The 16644-nt window shown below is 48.6% G+C and overlaps 1 protein-coding gene across 1 annotated transcript in view; it reads left to right on the plus strand.

Moving 5' to 3' along the window:
* The window catches only part of ARHGAP30 (Rho GTPase activating protein 30), a 50341-nt gene that overhangs the window by 18649 nt on the left and 15048 nt on the right, over positions 1-16644 (plus strand). The window contains exons 3-7 of the mRNA XM_070950941.1: positions 2840-2984; positions 5641-5723; positions 6891-6998; positions 13315-13442; positions 16426-16582. Coding sequence (XP_070807042.1) covers positions 2840-2984; positions 5641-5723; positions 6891-6998; positions 13315-13442; positions 16426-16582 — 621 coding nt within the window. The remainder of the gene's footprint in view (positions 1-2839; positions 2985-5640; positions 5724-6890; positions 6999-13314; positions 13443-16425; positions 16583-16644) is intronic.

Here is a 16644-nt window from a genome sequence, read left to right on the forward strand (position 1 = left end):
CAGGAAGTCAGAAACGAGCCTCCAGAAGGTCTCTGGAGCCTGGGGAGGCCGTTTTCGCCCTCCCGAAGGCTCAAGGAAAGCCTCTGGAGCCCAGGGAGGGCAAAAACGCCCCCCCCCGATGTGGTGCAGGAGCCAACTAGGCCATGCCCACCATGGCCACGCTGACCCAGCAACCAGGCAGAGTACCCCTTGCTAAAATTTATGAAGCCCACCCCTGCCTGTAAGTACCTTCAGACTTTAGATTCTATGGGAAGGTTTTGAGGCTTCTCTGGTTTTGAGAGGGACCAAAGACCACCTTACAGGTGGGGTCTCTGATAAGGAATGTGGTCTCCCCTCAAACGTTTCCCCTTCCCCACAATTTAAGCTCTCCACTTCACTAGAGCAAGGGTGAAATGCTCCCGGTTCGGATCGGATCGCCCAACCCGGTAGTGATGGAGGCGGGTAGTTCAGAGAACCAGTAGCAAAAATCCCTGCCCCCCCATGCCCAGCTGAGCCGCACAATCATCAGAGGCTTCTTTTTTTACTTTTAAAAGTATTTTTTCCTGCAACCTCTTCAGCCGAAAAAATGCTTTTAAAAGTTTTTTTAAAAAAGCCTCTGATGATCGCGTGGCTCAGCTGGGATCGTCAGAGGCTTTCAAAAGCATTTTTTTCTGCAACCTCTTTGGCCGAAGAGGTTGTAGGAAAAAAAAATGCCTTCAAAAGCCTCTGGCGATCCCAGCTGAGTTGCCTGATCGTCAGAGGCTTCTAAAAGCATTTTTTTCTGCAACCTCTTAAGGTTGTAGAAAAAATGTTTTTAAAAATAAAAAAAAAGTTGGCCACACCCACCCAGTCACATTAACACCCACCCCCACCAAGCCACACCCAGAACCGGTAGTAACAAATTTTACATTTCACCACTGGACTAGAAGAAGTCTTCAATTTATGACAACAACTGAGCCCAATGTTTAAGTGGGCAGTGAGAAAATCTGCCCCATTTTACATCTTTTCTTGCCACATTTGTTAAGTGAATCACTGAATGTGATCAGTTAGTGACACGGTTCTTAAGTGAATCTGGCTTCTCCATTGACTTCAGTTGTCAGAAGGTCACAAAAGGTCACCAGGGGTGAAATGCTACCGGTTCGCTCCGGTTTAAAAGAGCTACCTCCCAACTGGTATTTCCAATGATCAGCTTTGGCGCTTTCCTTCTTTCTAGCAAATTTCTAGCCAAAAAAAAAAAGGATTTCCTGCTTTCTAGCAAAGCTAAATCATGCGCCACAGTTGATTCCCCTCCCCTCTCACTGTTCTACTTACCTTCCCAAGCCTCCTTTTGGTGTGCGCTGCAGCGCGCATTTGGCATGTAGCGCTCATGTGCGGCCAGCGAACCAGTAGCAAACCAGTTTGGATTTCACCACTGCAGCAGTGGTGGGTTCCGCCCGGTTCCGCCAAGCCGGTAGCAGTGACGATATGACATCACCGAACTGGTTCTGCCCCCCCTGCCCCCTCGCACCCCCGCACCCCGCCCTGCATTATTCTTACCTTTTATTTGGCCCCACCCCCAATCTATTGCTGCCTCCTGAGTCCCAGCTGATCAGCTAGAAGGAAAAAGCTGTTTAAACTCTTGCCGCGGGGCTTCAAAGGGCTGCCCTACAGCTGATCAGTGTTAAAAGGCAGTGTGGTGGTAGACCGGTGCCTCCAAAAACAAATGGGTAGACCGGTGCCTCCAAAAATAAATGGGTAGACCGGTGCCTCCAAAAATAAATGGGTAGACCGGTGCCTCCAAAAACAAATGGGTAGACCGGTGCCTCCAAAAACAAATGGGTAGACCGGTGCCTCCAAAAACAAATGAGTAGACAGGTGCCTCCAAAAATAAATGGATAGACCGGTGCCTCCAAAAACAAATGGGTAGACCGGTGCCTCCAAAAACAAATGGGTAGACCGGTGCCTCCAAAAATAAATGGGTAGACTGGTGCCTCCAAAAATAAATGGGTAGACCGGTGCCTCCCAAAATAAATGGGTAGACTGGTGCCTCCAAAAATAAATGGGTAGACCGGTGCCTCCAAAAATAAATGAGTAGACCGGTGCCTCCAAAAATAAATGGGTAGACCGGTGCCTCCAAAAACAAATGGGTAGACCGGTGCCTCCAAAAATAAATGGGTAGACCGGTGCCTCCAAAAATAAATGGGTAGACCGGTGCCTCCAAAAATAAATGGGTAGACCGGTGCCTCCAAAAATAAATGGGTAGACCGGTGCCTCCAAAAATAAATGAGTAGACAGGTGCCTGCAAAAATAAATGGGTAGACCGGTGCCTCCAAAAATAAATGGGTAGACCGGTGCCGAAATGAACAAATTGACGTTAATTAACTAAACAAAAAAGAGGATTCAGAATATTATACGGTGTGGGATGATTGGTAGAGGTGGATTGATAACTGAATAAAGAATAGATGAACGTTAATACAAATCTTAAGAGAGATACAGTATATATACTATATATATATGAATCTGGAACTATGAAACATAAAGGAAGAATCGATCTAACCTGTGTAGAAAAGTAACACTGTCTGACTGATTGTATTGTATTGTACTATAATAAATTTCAATAATTTTTTTTTTTAAAAAAGAACCAATTGTCAAGCATCCGAATGTAAATGGGGAATGTAAATGACCAATGGGGAAGCTGCAAATGTCATAAGTGTGAAAAATGATCCCTTTTTTCAGTGCCCTTGTAACTTTGGTCACTAAACAAGCTGCTGTAAGTTCAGGACTTACCTGTATTGTGATCTTCTGATCCTGATCTTTGCTGGGTCCCACTACCTTCTCATTTTCTCCACCCCCACCCCCACCCCCCTTAAATCCTTCTCAGGCTTGAGTTCGAAAATGACCGGAATCCTGACCTCAACAAAGAGGACTATCTGAAGGATGTCCACTGTGTGAGCTCCATTTGCAAAGCTTACTTCAGGGAGCTGCCCAATCCACTCCTGACCTACCAGCTGTATGATAAGTTTGCGGTGAGTATGACGGTTGCAGGCTGCCCTTCGTTTCAGTTCATTGATTCGTTATCTTTTTTTTTTTTTTTTAATTTTGATTTATATGCCGCCCTTCTCCGGAGACTCAGGGCGGCTTACAGTGTGCTCAGCAATAGCCTTCATCCTTTTGTATATTTATACAAAGTCAGCTTATTGCCCCCACCAACTGGGTCCTCATTTTACCCATCTTTGAAAGGATGGAAGGCTGAGTCAACCTTGAGCCTTGGCGAGATTCGAACCTGCAGTAATTGCAGGCAGCTGGTCTTAATAACAGGGTGCTTTAGACCACTGTACTACCAGGGCTTTTATTCCAGTTTTGGTCACCACACTATAAAAATGGTGTGGAGACTCCGGAAAGAGTACAGAGAAGAGCAACCGAGAGGATTAGGGGACTGGAGGCTAAAACATATAAAGAACAGTTGCAGGAACTGGGTATGTCTAGTTTAATGAAAAGAAGGACCAGGGGAGACTTGATAACAGTCTTCCAATATCTCAGGGGCTGCCACAGAGAGGAGGGGGAGTCAAGATATTCTCCAAGGCACCTGAAGGCCAGACAAGGAACTGAACAAGGAGAGATTCAATCTGGAAATAAGGAGGAATTTTCTGACAGTGAGAATAATCCACCCAATGAGTGGAACTGGGCCTGGCTAATCTAGTGAAGAGAAGAGAAGGACCAGGGGAGAACAGGAGAGCATCTTCCAATACTTGAGGGGCTTTTGCAGAGAGGAGGAAGGGGTCCAGCTATTCTCCAAAGCACCCGAAGGCCAGAGAAGGAAGAATGGATGGAAACTGAACAAGGAGAGATTCAAAATAAGGAAATCAGGAGAAATTTCTTGACAATGAGAACAATCAACCCATGGAACAGAAGTTGCCTTCAGAAGTTGTGGGAGCTTCATCACTGGAGGCTTTCAAGAAGAGACTGGACTGCCATCTCTCAGAAACTGTGTAGGGTCTCCTGCTTGGGTGGAGGGTTGGACTAGATGACCCACAAGGTCCCTTCCAACTCGGTTAATCTGCTAATGTCTAGTTTCATGAAAAGGAGGACTAAGGGTGACCGGATAGCAGTGTTCCACTATTTGAGAGGTTGCCACAAAGAAGAGGGAGTCAAACTGTTCTCCAAAGCACCGGAGGGCAGGATAAGAAGCAATGGATGGAAACTAATCAAGGAGAGAAGCAACCTAGAACTAAGGAAAATTTCCTGACAGTTAGAAAAAATAATCAGTGGAACAACTTGCCTTCAGGGGTTGTGGGGGCTCCAACACTGGAAGTTTTTAAGAAGAAATTGGACAACCATTTGTCTGAAATGGTGTAGGGTTTCCTGAGCAGGGAGTTGGACCAGAAGACCTACAAAGTCCCTTCCAACTCTGTTACTCTGAAGCTTCTTCCTAATAGTTCCTATAGTATATTCTAGATGCAGATAGGAAAGGTCGTTATTGATTTACAACTGGTCGTTTATTGTGAGGAATGTAGTAAGGAAGATGACGTAGTAGGGGCTGCATTCCAGAGGAAGAAGAGACAACTTAGCCTGGGTATTATGTGTGTGTTGTGGCCAGTGGTGGGTTGCTCCTGGTTCGGTCCGGTTCTATAGAACCGGTAGTAAAACCAGCGGGAGGCTCTGCCCACCCGCCACGACATCATCATCGGTGATCTGTGTATGCGCAGAAGCTTCTTCGCATGCACAGAAGCCCACCGAGCAAAGCGAGCATGTGCGGTCTGTTGCAAACTGGTAGTAAAGGTAAGTAGAACCGACGCTTGGTTGTGGCCTGCCAGCAGCCAGTGGAGCTGGCAGCAGAGTCGGACAGTGAGGAGGTTGGGGAGGAACTTGGGCCAGTCCTGGGGGCTGGGGAAAGCTCTTGCCAGAACAACTCAGAAAGCAGGGAGTAAAGCCACACCTCGGAGGTGATTGGCCCCTCCCATAGGAAACAAAAGAGGAGCAAATGGGGAGGGGGCTTTTGCAGGAAACAATTCGTTCATTCGTTCGTTCATTTCAAGAGTGGAAAGTTCTGTTCGTGACTCTAAGAGACTCTGTGCCAAGTTTGGCCTTGTGCTGCGTTTGGAAACAAGTTACGTGGCAGCTTGCCAAGCGAGATAAGGTCTGTGTTGATAAACATTCCTTTGAAAAACTGTTTGGACAGGCCTTGCTGACTGTGAATGAAAGGAATTCACAGTCGTGGAATTAAAAGAGGCTTTGCCAGGACCAAGACTCAGCTTCATGCTTTTTAAGGGAGCCTAGGTCAGAACAGTGTGAGAGAAAGAGGGTGAAGGCAGTCCCTCCCTAATAGTTCCCAGAGTATATTGCAAATGCCATTGGAGATACTTCAGTCTGGCAAGATTCTGTCTGTAGATGTGAATCAATAAGAGCTCAGCTTGGAAGAATTGCCCTGGGCGGTTCTAGGTTTGGGGCCTGACACGTTATCCTTACTGGGGGTGGGAATCCATTTTGTGCTCCTTTAATCTTCCACTCAAATTTCCATAACTGATTGGACCCGTTCTGAACTCCTGGTCCCTATAACTGATCACTCAATGGTTCAGCTTTGAGAGGCAACAAGTGGTTCTTTCCTCCGCTGGAGTGAGAGAACAAGGAGGGTGTTGAGCAGATGGAATGGATGACTTACCATCAATGTCCTCCTCCCTCCAGGAAGCGGTGGCCATCCAGCTGGAAGAAAGCCGCCTGGAGAAGATCAAGGAAGTGCTGAAGGAGCTGCCATCACCACACCACCGGTATTTGCAGGGACACTGTTTGCCTCTGGCTCTGTCTTCCCGGCAGGAGGAGGAGGAGGAGGAGGAGGAAGAGGGAAGGAGGAGGAGGAAGAGGGGAAGGAGGAGGAGGAGGAGGAGGGAAGGAGGAAGAAGAGGGGGAGAAGGAGGAGAAGGAAAGGAAGAGAGGAGAAAAGGGGGAGGAGGGGAGGAGGAGGGGAGGGGAGGAGGAAGAAGAGGGGAAGGAGGAGGAGGAGGAGAATGAGAGGAGGAGGAGGAGAGGAGGAGGGGAGGAGGAGGAGAAGGAAAGGAGGAAGAGAGGAGAAAAAGGGAAGGAGGAAGAGGGGAAGGAGGAGGAGGGGAGGAGGAGGAAGAGGGAAGGAGGAGGAAGAGGGGAAGGAGGAGGAGGAGGGGAGGAGGAGGGGAGGGGAGGAGGAAGAAGAGGGGAAGGAGGAGGAGGAGGAGAATGAGAGGAGGAGGAGAGGAGAACGAGAGGAGGAAGAGAGGAGAAAAAGGGAAGGAGGAGGAGGGGAAGGAGGGGAAGGAGGAGGAGGAGGAAGAGAGAAGGAGGAGGAGGAAGAGGGGAAGTAGGAGGAGGAGGAGAGGAGGAGGAGGAGGGGAGGAGGAGGAGAGGAGAAGGAGAGGAGGAGGAGGGGAGGAGGAAGAGAAGGAAAGGAGGAAGAGAGGAGAAAAAGGGAAGGAGAGGAGGGGAGGGAGGGGAAGGAGGAGGAGGGGAGGAGGAGGGGAAGAAGGAGGAAGAAGGGGGAAGGAGGAGGGGGAGGAGGAGGAAGGGAGGAGGAGAAGAATGAGAGGAGGAGGTAGAGGAGGAGAGGAGGAGGGGGGAGGAGAAGGAAGGGGAGGAGGAGAAGAATGAGAGGAGGAGGAGAAGGGGAGAAGGAGGAGAAGAAGGAGGGGGAGGAGGAGGACAAATTGAGGCGGAGGAGGAGGGGGAGAGGAGCAGGAGGAGGAGGGGAGGAGGAAGAGGAAGAGGAGGAGGGGAAGAGGGGGTGGAGCAGGAGGTTCTGTAAGTTTAAGAAACTAACTGAATGATATTCATTCCTGGCTGGGAAAATGGGTGTAAATGGCAAATCAAGAGGATTCCCGTCTGAGACCGATTGAGCCTCATAATCAAAATCATCTTTTGATTTTCTCCTCTTTCCGTCTCTGCTCTGAAATCCAATTTGCAACCAGAACCCTGGAATTCTTGATGAGGCACCTGGTTCAGATGGCATCTTTCAGTTCCAAGACCAACATGCACGTCAGGAACCTGGCTATAGTCTGGGCCCCCAACCTGCTCAGGTAAGAGAGGTTGCCATGGGGGGTGGGGGAAGCTTCCAATCTGGACCCCCCCCTTAGGGTCCTTTAGGGTGGGAGCAGGGGTGTGATTCAAAAATTTTAGCAAGGGGTTCTCTGCCCAGTTGCTGGGTGGGCGTGGCCATGGTGGGCGTGGCCTAGTCGGCCTCCTGCACCACAGGTGGGCTGTTTTTGCCCTCCCTGGGTTCCAGAGGCTTTTCTTGAGCCTCCGGGAGGGCAAAAGCGGCCTCCCCAGGCTCCAGAGGCCCTCTGGAGGCCGGAAACGGTTCCATTTCCAGCCTTTTTGGACTTCCAATAGACCCGTTTTTCACCCTCCCTGAGCCTCCACATGCACCCAGCACTTACCTGCGTCCGAAATGGGCCGGGTGGGGACTCCTGGGAAGGATGGGATGGGGTGGGCGGGGCCAGCCAGGAGTGGGATTTGGGGGTTCTCCAAACTGCACAGAATCTTAGCTAGAGGTTCTCCCGAACCCTTGCGAACCCCCAGCAGCCCACCCCTGGGTGGGGGGCCAAGCCACAGTATCTTCCATGCAAATCACTGCGTGGGGAGAACAAGCCACCTTCTTAGGAGCCAGATGCAGCCCCAGCCCCAGGCCAAGGGGGTGGGATGCTGCAATGGTCATAAGTGTGAAAAACGGTCGTGAGTTGTAACTTTGAGCAGTCCCTAAAGGAACTGTTGTAAGTCAAGGACTATTTGTAGTTACTTTACTCTGGCAAGATTCTGTCTGTAGGCAAACAACATGAAGAAACTACTCGGAAGGAACACACATGTCAGTTTTGGTCTTGGGTGTGACATAGCACTGAGGTCACAAACATGGTTTTTTTTTTTAAAGATAAGATCATCTTTATTGTTATTTTTTTTTACAACACGGGCACACATTCAAAATGAAATTCTGTTGCCTGCTCTGAAAAGTGTACACATGCATACACATATATAGACATGTTATATACATACATATGTGTTGTGGCCCATCAGCGGCCGTGCAGATTGTAGCTGATTCCAACAACGAGGAGGCTGGTGTGGTGCTGCGACAGCAGCCTGTGCAGCTGGCGCTCGAGTCGGGCAGTGAGGAGGCTGGAGAAGATGTGGTGCCAGAGGCGGGGATTCAGCCAGGGCCTTCAGAACCTCCAGAAGCTTCCATGGGTGAAAAGGAAGAAGAGGATGAGCCTCTTCTCGATGCACGGGCGCGCAGAGCTGCCAAAAGGCAGGAGTGGCTCCTCAGGAGGAGGTCTCCTCGAGACTAAGCCTTGGGGTTAATTGGCCACTCCCTTAGCCTATTTAAGGAGGAACACCAATTGCAGCAATTTGTAGGGAACAACTTTAGTTCACTCTCCTTCATGTTTGGATTCTCTGCAAAATTGTTTCTGGGCTTTCTGCCAACTCTAGTAAGACTGTGATTACCTTATCTTAGAATTCTGGTAGGCTGTTAAAGACAGTTTATTAACAGCCTTTGGTTGATAAATACTGAGTTATTTGAGCAAAATAAGCTTTGTATAGAGTTTGTGTGTGCTGTGTTCTTGGGGTCCGTAGCTGGGGCAGAACAATATGTATATGGCATAGGGCCTAGCTATCTTCGAGACCACCTGCTGCCACCGACGACCTCCCATCGACCCGTGCGCTCCCACAGAGAGGGCCTCCTCGGGGTGCCATCAGCCAAACAATGCAGGCTGGTGACCCCCAGGGGGAGGGCCTTCTCTGTGGGGGCACCCACCCTCTGGAATCAGTTGCCCCCAGAGATAAGGAGAATCCAAGACCTCAGTGCCTTCCGCCGTGCCCTTAAAACCTTCTTTTTCCAACAAGCGGGGCTGGCCTAATTCTTTTTAAATGTTTTTAATTGTTTTGTTTATCGTTTTAATTAATGGGGCCAAATTTATATATATATTTTTAACTGTATTTTAATATTTGTATTTGATGTTTTTATTTGGCTGTTCACCGCCCTGAGTCCTCAGGGAGAAGGGCGGTATACAAATTCAAAATAAAATAAAATAAATAAAATATACCTATACCCATACATATAAATGCATAGAGTGGTGTGGTGGCCTAGAGGTGGCGCTCTCGCCTCACAATCAGGAGGCTGTGAGTTCCATCCTAGGTAGAGGCAGGTATTTCCTTCTCTTGGAGACAATGAGAATATACTGTATCTGCCGAACAAAACTCTGCATTGGCGACAGGAAGGGCATCCGGCCAGGAAACCCTCAGCTCCATTCAGTTGCCCAGACTCCACCCCGCAAGGGATTAGGGGGTCGTTAAAAGAAGATGATGATACATATAAATGTCAATCACTAGTCCATCTTGAATACATGTTTTCCTGCTATGCTTGTTTATTTCAGTCCAATATTTCCATCCGTGACTATCCCAGGTGGAACCAAAAATCCTTGATTTTTGTGGTTTTGGAGTACTTTTTTTTTTAAAAAAACCAACCTTTCCAATTTATTATTGAATAAGGGAAGTAGACATCTCTCTCTCATCCTTCCCTGATAAACTGATTTGACCAGGAAAAATGTGAGCTTCAGGTAGCCCTCGGCTTAGGACCGCAGTTGAGACATCTGTCGCTAAGTGATATGGTCATTGAGTGAGCCGTGCCCAATTTCATGAACCTTTGAGCGTTACGCAACAGCCATAACTGCAGGAAGCAGTCGCAGGTCGCTTTCGCAGCCCCGTCGTAACTTTGATCACTAAGCAAAGGGGTCATAAATCAAGACCTTCCTGCAGCTAAGCCTGGATGAAGATGAAGCTAATAAGAACAAAAGGACAGCTAAGATTGCTTTGTTCCTATGAGTAGATCTGTTCAGTGGTGGGATTCATTTAAATTACTGGCTGCCCCACCCCTCCCTGCTCCTTCCAGGAGTCCCCACGTGCCCCATTTTGGCTCCCAGATAAAGGCAGGGGTCTGCAACCTTAAACACTCAATGAGCCATTTGGACCCATTTCCCACAGAAAAGAAAACACTGGGAGCCACAAAAACCTTCCCAGGCCGGACTATTTATTGAGCGGCATTCTTCTTCTTCTTCTTGTGCCATGTCCGTCATGGGACGTTGGCGATCATGTTGGCAATCTTATTTTTGTCAACGGCCGCATGAAAAAGTGCTGCTGAGTTTTGTCCAAACCAGTCGGTCCCTTAGGTTTTGAAGCCGCGATATTCTTCTTCTGCCTGGACCTCGTTTGCCTTCAATCTTTCCCTGGAGGACGAAGTGAAGGACGCCGTATTTTTCTGGATGTCGCATGACATGTCCAAAATATTCTAACTTTTTCTTTTTTTTTTTTTCTTTTTTTTTTTTTAAATTTTTTATTGAAAATTATTAAAAAATACAGAAAAAAATATAATAGTATGGATAGAATTGCAGAGAGTAATATAATACATATAGAGTTTTAAAGTATCAATTTTCGCCTGGAGAAAGTACAAACTTCCATTAAGCTAACTCATCAAAAGAAAGGAAGGTTTAACCAGAAAAAAAAATTTTCAATCGTCATGCAGTACTCCTGGAAGTATTTACCCACGTTCACATTAAGGTTAATATTTTCGTTCTTCTTAAGATTTCTTTTTTTGCAGCCAAGCATACCATCTGTCCCAGCTCCTATATAACCCCGATTCTTGTCTATCTCGCAAAAGTCCAGTAAGCTTGTCTGCTTCTGCACAGTCCATGATCTTTGCAATTAACGTAGCCTCCGATGGGATATTTTTAGATTTCCATTCTTGCGCGAACGAGATCCTGGCTGCAATGATGATGTGGAGAGCGAGATACCAATTAGATTTGTTTAAATTCTCTGGTTTCATGCCTAGTAAAAACGTTTCCGGGTTCAAATCTATTCTACATCCTATGATTTCTAAAATCCATTTTTGAATTCTAACCCAATATTCTTTTGCTCGGGGACAGGTCCACCAACTATGAAAGTAAGTTCCCATAGCGGCGTTGCATTTCCAGCAAACCGGAGAGGTCCCCGGGAACATCTTCGATAATCTAGCCGGGGGCAGGTGCCATCTATATAGCATTTTGTATATATTTTCCTTATAGGAAACTGACATTGTTAATTTTAAGGTTGTCCCCCAGATTTCTTCCCATTTTTCAAGTTCGATCGAGTATCCCAAATTTCTCCCCCAGGCAATCATTGAGTCTTTGATGACCTCCTCTCCAATCCAGTCCATTAAGAGGAATTGATAGAGTTTGGATAATACCTTCTCATCCTTCCCCAACAAGCTCTTATCAAGTTCCTGTAGAGAATTATAAATTCCTCCTTTATTTTTATCCTGAGCTGTCCTGGATTGGATCTGATTGTATGACCACCAATCTAGCTCATAGCCTAATTCCCCCAGCATATTTCGAGATTTTACTTTGCCTGAAGGATCCAACAGAGCTTGGTAGATTAGTGGTTTATTTCTGTTGTAAAGAGTCGGGTGTGTCATTGCCTCTAAAGGGGAAAGCCAAATCGGAGTCATCAGGTAAAATTTATTTCTTATTCGATCCCATATGGTCATCAAAACCTTTCGAATAAAGTGGTCCATAAAATATTTATGTTTTTTGGGCCTTTCCTGACTCAGATAATAGTGCCACCCCTGTTGCAAATTGTGGCCTTCCAAGCTAAGGATTCTCCTCCTCCTCAAGGCAATCCAGTCTCTGATCCAAGTTAAGACAGCTGCCTGATGATAAAGCTCCCATTTAGGTAGGCCAAATCCTCCCCTGGAAGGGGATTCTTGAAGCATTTTCAATTTAATCCTTGGTTTTTTATTCTGCCATACAAATCTATGTATACACTGATCTAAAGAATGAAAAAAATTTGTATCTACTAAAACTGGGGCTGTCTGAAAGAGAAAAATCCATTTAGGCAGGATATACGTCTTAACTACTGCAATTCTACCTAATAATGATAGCTGTAAACTTTTCCATCCTTCCAACATTTCTTTAGTTTGACTAAGTAGTTTTTGGTAGTTGTCTTCTTTAATGGTCGAGCATTTAGATGAAAGCCAAATTCCTAAGTATTTTAGTTTTTTGACTATCTGGATCCCTAGTTCTTCCTCTAACTGCGCTTTTTGATTCTTCGTCATATTTTTAATTAGGATCTTGGTTTTATCTTTATTTAATTTAAATCCCGCTACTTTCCCGTAAGCCTCCAATTCCTGTAGCAGGATTGGTCCCGATTCCAAAGGTTCTTCCAAGACAAATATCAAGTCGTCCGCAAAGGCTTGGAGCTTAAACTCTTCCCCTCTGTTTCTTAGCCCTCTAATTCCTTGATTTCTTCTGACCTCATTCAATAATAACTCTAGGGTCAATCCACATTTCAAACGCTTCTAGTTTCTTCAAGTGGTTTTCTGTCAGAGACCAATTCTCCAATCCTTAGAGCAGGATTGAAAAGATGGAACATCTGACAAGCCTGATTTTCAATCATAGGTTTATGTCGTGACTGCAGAAGACGTTTTCCATTTTGAAGAATGCAGTTCGAGCTTTCCCTAGCCTTGTCTTTACTTCACTGATCATGTCCCAAAACTAGGATAGGTAGTTGAATTAAACGTTCTGTTTTCTTCTGAAACTTTTATCTTTTCTTGGATTTATCCATGGTTGGCCTACCGGGGGTTGAAAAGCTCAATAAATCGTGTGCCAGCGGGTGTCGCACATTGGCGGTTGTGACGCATATTTTGAGTGACAGGGAGCAGCACCAGAGAGGTGAAAGAGCCACATGCGGCTCCAGAGCCACAGGTTGCTGACTCCTATCCTAGGCCCAAATGGAGCACGGGAGGTACAGCGCGCACCCTGCCCCTGCGGCCCGTTTTCACTCCCAGGAGGCTTCAGGGAGACATCTGGGGACAGCAAAAAACGTCACTTCCTGTCCAACTGGGAGTTGAGAAATGGGCCGTTTCAGGGCTCCAAGGGGATGGGGAAGGCTATTTTCACCCTCCCCAGATGCATAGAGAGGATCTGGAGCCAGGTGAGAAAGAAAAACGGGCCTACCGGGCCATCCTGTGCCAGGAGTGGGGGGAAGGGGGGTTGCACGTGCATGCACAGGGCACATAGAATTATGGGTGTGGGCTCCCTGCGCATGCAAACCTCTCCCCACGGCCCGTTTTCACTCCCAGGAGGCTTCAGGGAGGTCTCCTAGGCCCAAAACAGGGAGCAGGAGGACCCGCCCCCCCGTGGCCCGTTTTTGCTCCCAGGGGGTTGCAGGAAACCAAATGCTGCCTGTCACACCCCCTGGCCACGCCCACCATGGCCACGCCCACCCAGCCGGTCATTAGGGCAGAGAACCAGTTAAATGATTTGAATCCCACCACTCCTGACGCCTCCATTTCCTCTCTCGCCTCCTTCTCAGGTCCAAGGACATCGAAGTTTCTGGTTTCAATGGCACCGCAGCCTTCATGGAAGTCCGTATCCAGTCCATCGTGGTGGAGTTCATCCTGACCCACGTGGAACAGATCTTTGGAAACGCTCCGCTGTGCGGTGAGTCTCTTTCGATTCTTTCCCGCTGTGTTTTGCAACGTCGGGAAAACGCAAAAAATAAATAAAAAAAAATAAAAAAGTTTGCTGCAGCTGCCAAAAAAAAAAAAAGCCAATGCAATCCTAGGCTGTCTCAACAGAGGAATAGTATCAATGTCACGTAAAGTGTTAGTACCGCTTTATAAGGCCACAATTGCAATGCTGCATCCACTTTGGGTCACCGCCAAAATTTTAAAAAGATATCGAGACTCTGGAAAGAGTGCAGAGAACAGCAACAAAGGTTGGTATCCTAGGTCAGGGGTGTCAAAGTCAAGGCCTGGGGGCCGGATGTGGCTCACAAGGTGCTTAGATCTGGCCTGCGGGGCCACCCTGGAAACAGCGAAGGACCGGCCTGGTGCCTCTGCCAGCAAAAATGGAGCTCAGGAGGGCCGCTCCATTTTTCCTGGCAGAGGGCTGCAGGAAGCCGTCACAGCCGAAAACGGAGTGTCAGGTTTCGATGCTATCTCAAAATAAATGAACTTCCAAACTGCCGATCTTTAAGGAAATTTTCTCTTTATTCGAGCACAGCAATCTAATCCTGACTCTTCGCGGTCAGTACTGACCTTTGCCCCCCCAATCCCTCCCTTTCCGATCCCCAATTCTCTGCTTCTCATTGGCTATCTTCCAAGTCACTCTCCTGATTCCTTTCGCGTCAGATCACAGGAATGTCTCCCCCCCTCCCCATCTCCGAGGAGACCGAATCTTCAAAGGGATTTAGCAGGCAAAAGTTCAGGCTTCTCCTCCCTTTTCTATGTCAGTGCTGAGACGCTGACACGGAGCTCATGAGCTCATTTTTGCTGGCAGAGCGCTTGGGCCACCACAGATGCATGACATGAGTGACATCAAGCTGGCCACACCCACCCTGGCCACGCACACCCTGGCCCCACAAGGTTGAACACAACCCTGATGTGGCCCTCAATGAAATCAAGTTTGACACCGCTGTCCTGATGAACTGAACAATTGAGGGTGCTAGATGTGTCTAGTCCCGTGATGGCGAACCTATGGCTACGCGTGGCACGCATAGCCATATCAGTGGGCATGCCAGCTCAGCTCTGGCGCGCATGCACGCACTGGCCAGCTGATTTTTGGGCCTTCTGGGCCCACCAGAAGTAGGGAAACAGGCTGTTTCCTGCCTCTGAAGGACCTGTGGGGGTGGGAAAGGCCCGTTTTTCTTTCTCACCTGGCTCCAGATCCTCTCTATGCATTTGGGGATGGCTCTGGAGGCTGGGGACAGCAAAAAACGTCACTTCCTGTCCAACTGGGAGTTGAGAAATGGGCCGTTTCAGGCCTCTGAGGGGATGGGGAAGGCTATTTTCACCCTCCCCAGATGCATAGAGAGGATCTGGAGCCAGGTGAGAAAGAAAAACGGGCCTACCGGGCCATCCTGTGCCAGGAGCGGGGGGAAGGGGGGTTGCACGTGCATGCACAGGGCACATAGAATTATGGGGGTGGGCTCCCCACGTGCGCAAACCTCTCCCTCCCCCCCCCACTCCTGGCACGCGATGGCAAAAAGGTTAGCCATCACTGGTCTAGTCTAATGAAGAGGATGATTGGGAGGACATGATAGCAGTCTTCTAATATTTGAGGGGCTGCCCCAGAGAGGAGGAGGGTCACATTAGTCTCCGAAGCACAAGAAAACAATGATTGGAAACTAATCCAAGAGAGAAGCAACCTGGAATTAAGGACAAACTTCCTCTAACAGTGAGGACAATTAACGAGTGGAACAGAAGTTGCCTTCAGAAATTGTAGGCGCTCCATCACTGGAGGTTTTTAAGAAGAGACTAGATCTGTGATGGCGAACCAATTCCACGCATGCCAGAAGTGGCACACAGAGTCATTTCTCCGGGCACGCAAGCCGTCGCCCATTGCTCTTCCGGGTTCCGGTGCACCGGGCAGATGGTTTTCACGCACGCGGGAGTGCAGGAAACCGGAAGAACAGCCACCCGGTGTGCATGTGTGCACGGGGAAGATGATCTCCCAACTTCCGTCACGCGCAAGCGCACCAGCCGCCTGATCTTCTAGTTTCTGGCATGCATGTGCACACAAGAAACAGCTGCCAGTTGCTCTTTGCGTGCACATGTGCGCCAGAAACTGGAAGACCAGGAGGCCAGTACACATGCATGCACTGGAAACCGGAAGATCATCTTCCCGGCGCGCGCATGCATTCCGGGCGGCTGCTCTTCCAGTTTCCAGCACATGCGCGCACGCTCCTGTTTCAGCACTCGGTGCTGAAAAGGTCTGCCAACACTCGACTAGACAGTTACTTATCTGAAATGGTATAGGTCCGTGATGGCGAACCTATGGCACACGTGCCACAGGTGGCATGCATATCGGTGAGCACATGAGCTCAGCTCCGGTGCGCATGCGCGCTCTGGCCAGCTGATTTTCAGGCCTTCTGGGCCCACTAGAAGTAGGGAAACAGACTGTTTCCTGTCTCTGGAGGGCCTCCGGGAGGGTGAGGAAGGCTGTTTTTGCCCTCCCTAGACTCCTAGAAAGGCTCTGGAAGCTGGGGAGAGCAAAAAATGGGCCTATTGTGCCATCGCGTGCCAGGAGCAGGGAGAGCGGGAGGGTTGCACATGCATTGCAGGGGCAGGGTGCATAGAATTATGGGTGTGGGTACGCGCGTGACACCACCCACCCACCCCCCCCCGCTCCTGGCACGCGATGGCAAAAAGGTTAGCCATCACTGGTATAGGTTCTCCTGCTTCAGCAGGGGGCTGGACTAGAAGACCTCCAAGGTCTCTTCCAGCTCTATTCTAATCAGTGGAACGCCTTGCTCCATCACTGGAGGTTTTTAAGACGAGATTGGACAACAATGTGTTCAGAATGATATGCGGTCTGCACCTTACACAGGGGGTTGGACTAGAAGACCTCCAAGGTCCCTTCCAAGTCCGTTATTCCGTATAAGCGGAATCTAAATGCAGAGCTTCTTTGTCGTCGTTCCTAGGTGGCACCCGTGAATCCATCCGGAGATCCCTGCTGGCTCTGTCGCCGATGGTCCTACCTGAGTACTGCACCCCCTACAATGTGCCCACCATGCTGAACCAGGGGGATGGCCCCCCCCAGATGAGACCCTACCACACCATCATCGAACTCAGCGAAAAGTAAGCGGCCATCTCTTCTGCCTTCTCCGGCTCCCTCCAAGAGAAGAGCAGCTTCTCCTAAC

This window comes from Pituophis catenifer, unplaced genomic scaffold (assembly GCF_029215685.1).
Source record: "Pituophis catenifer annectens isolate HBS135680 unplaced genomic scaffold, rPitCat1.0.hap2 SCAF_10, whole genome shotgun sequence".
In the NCBI taxonomy this organism is placed as follows: domain Eukaryota; kingdom Metazoa; phylum Chordata; class Lepidosauria; order Squamata; family Colubridae; genus Pituophis; species Pituophis catenifer.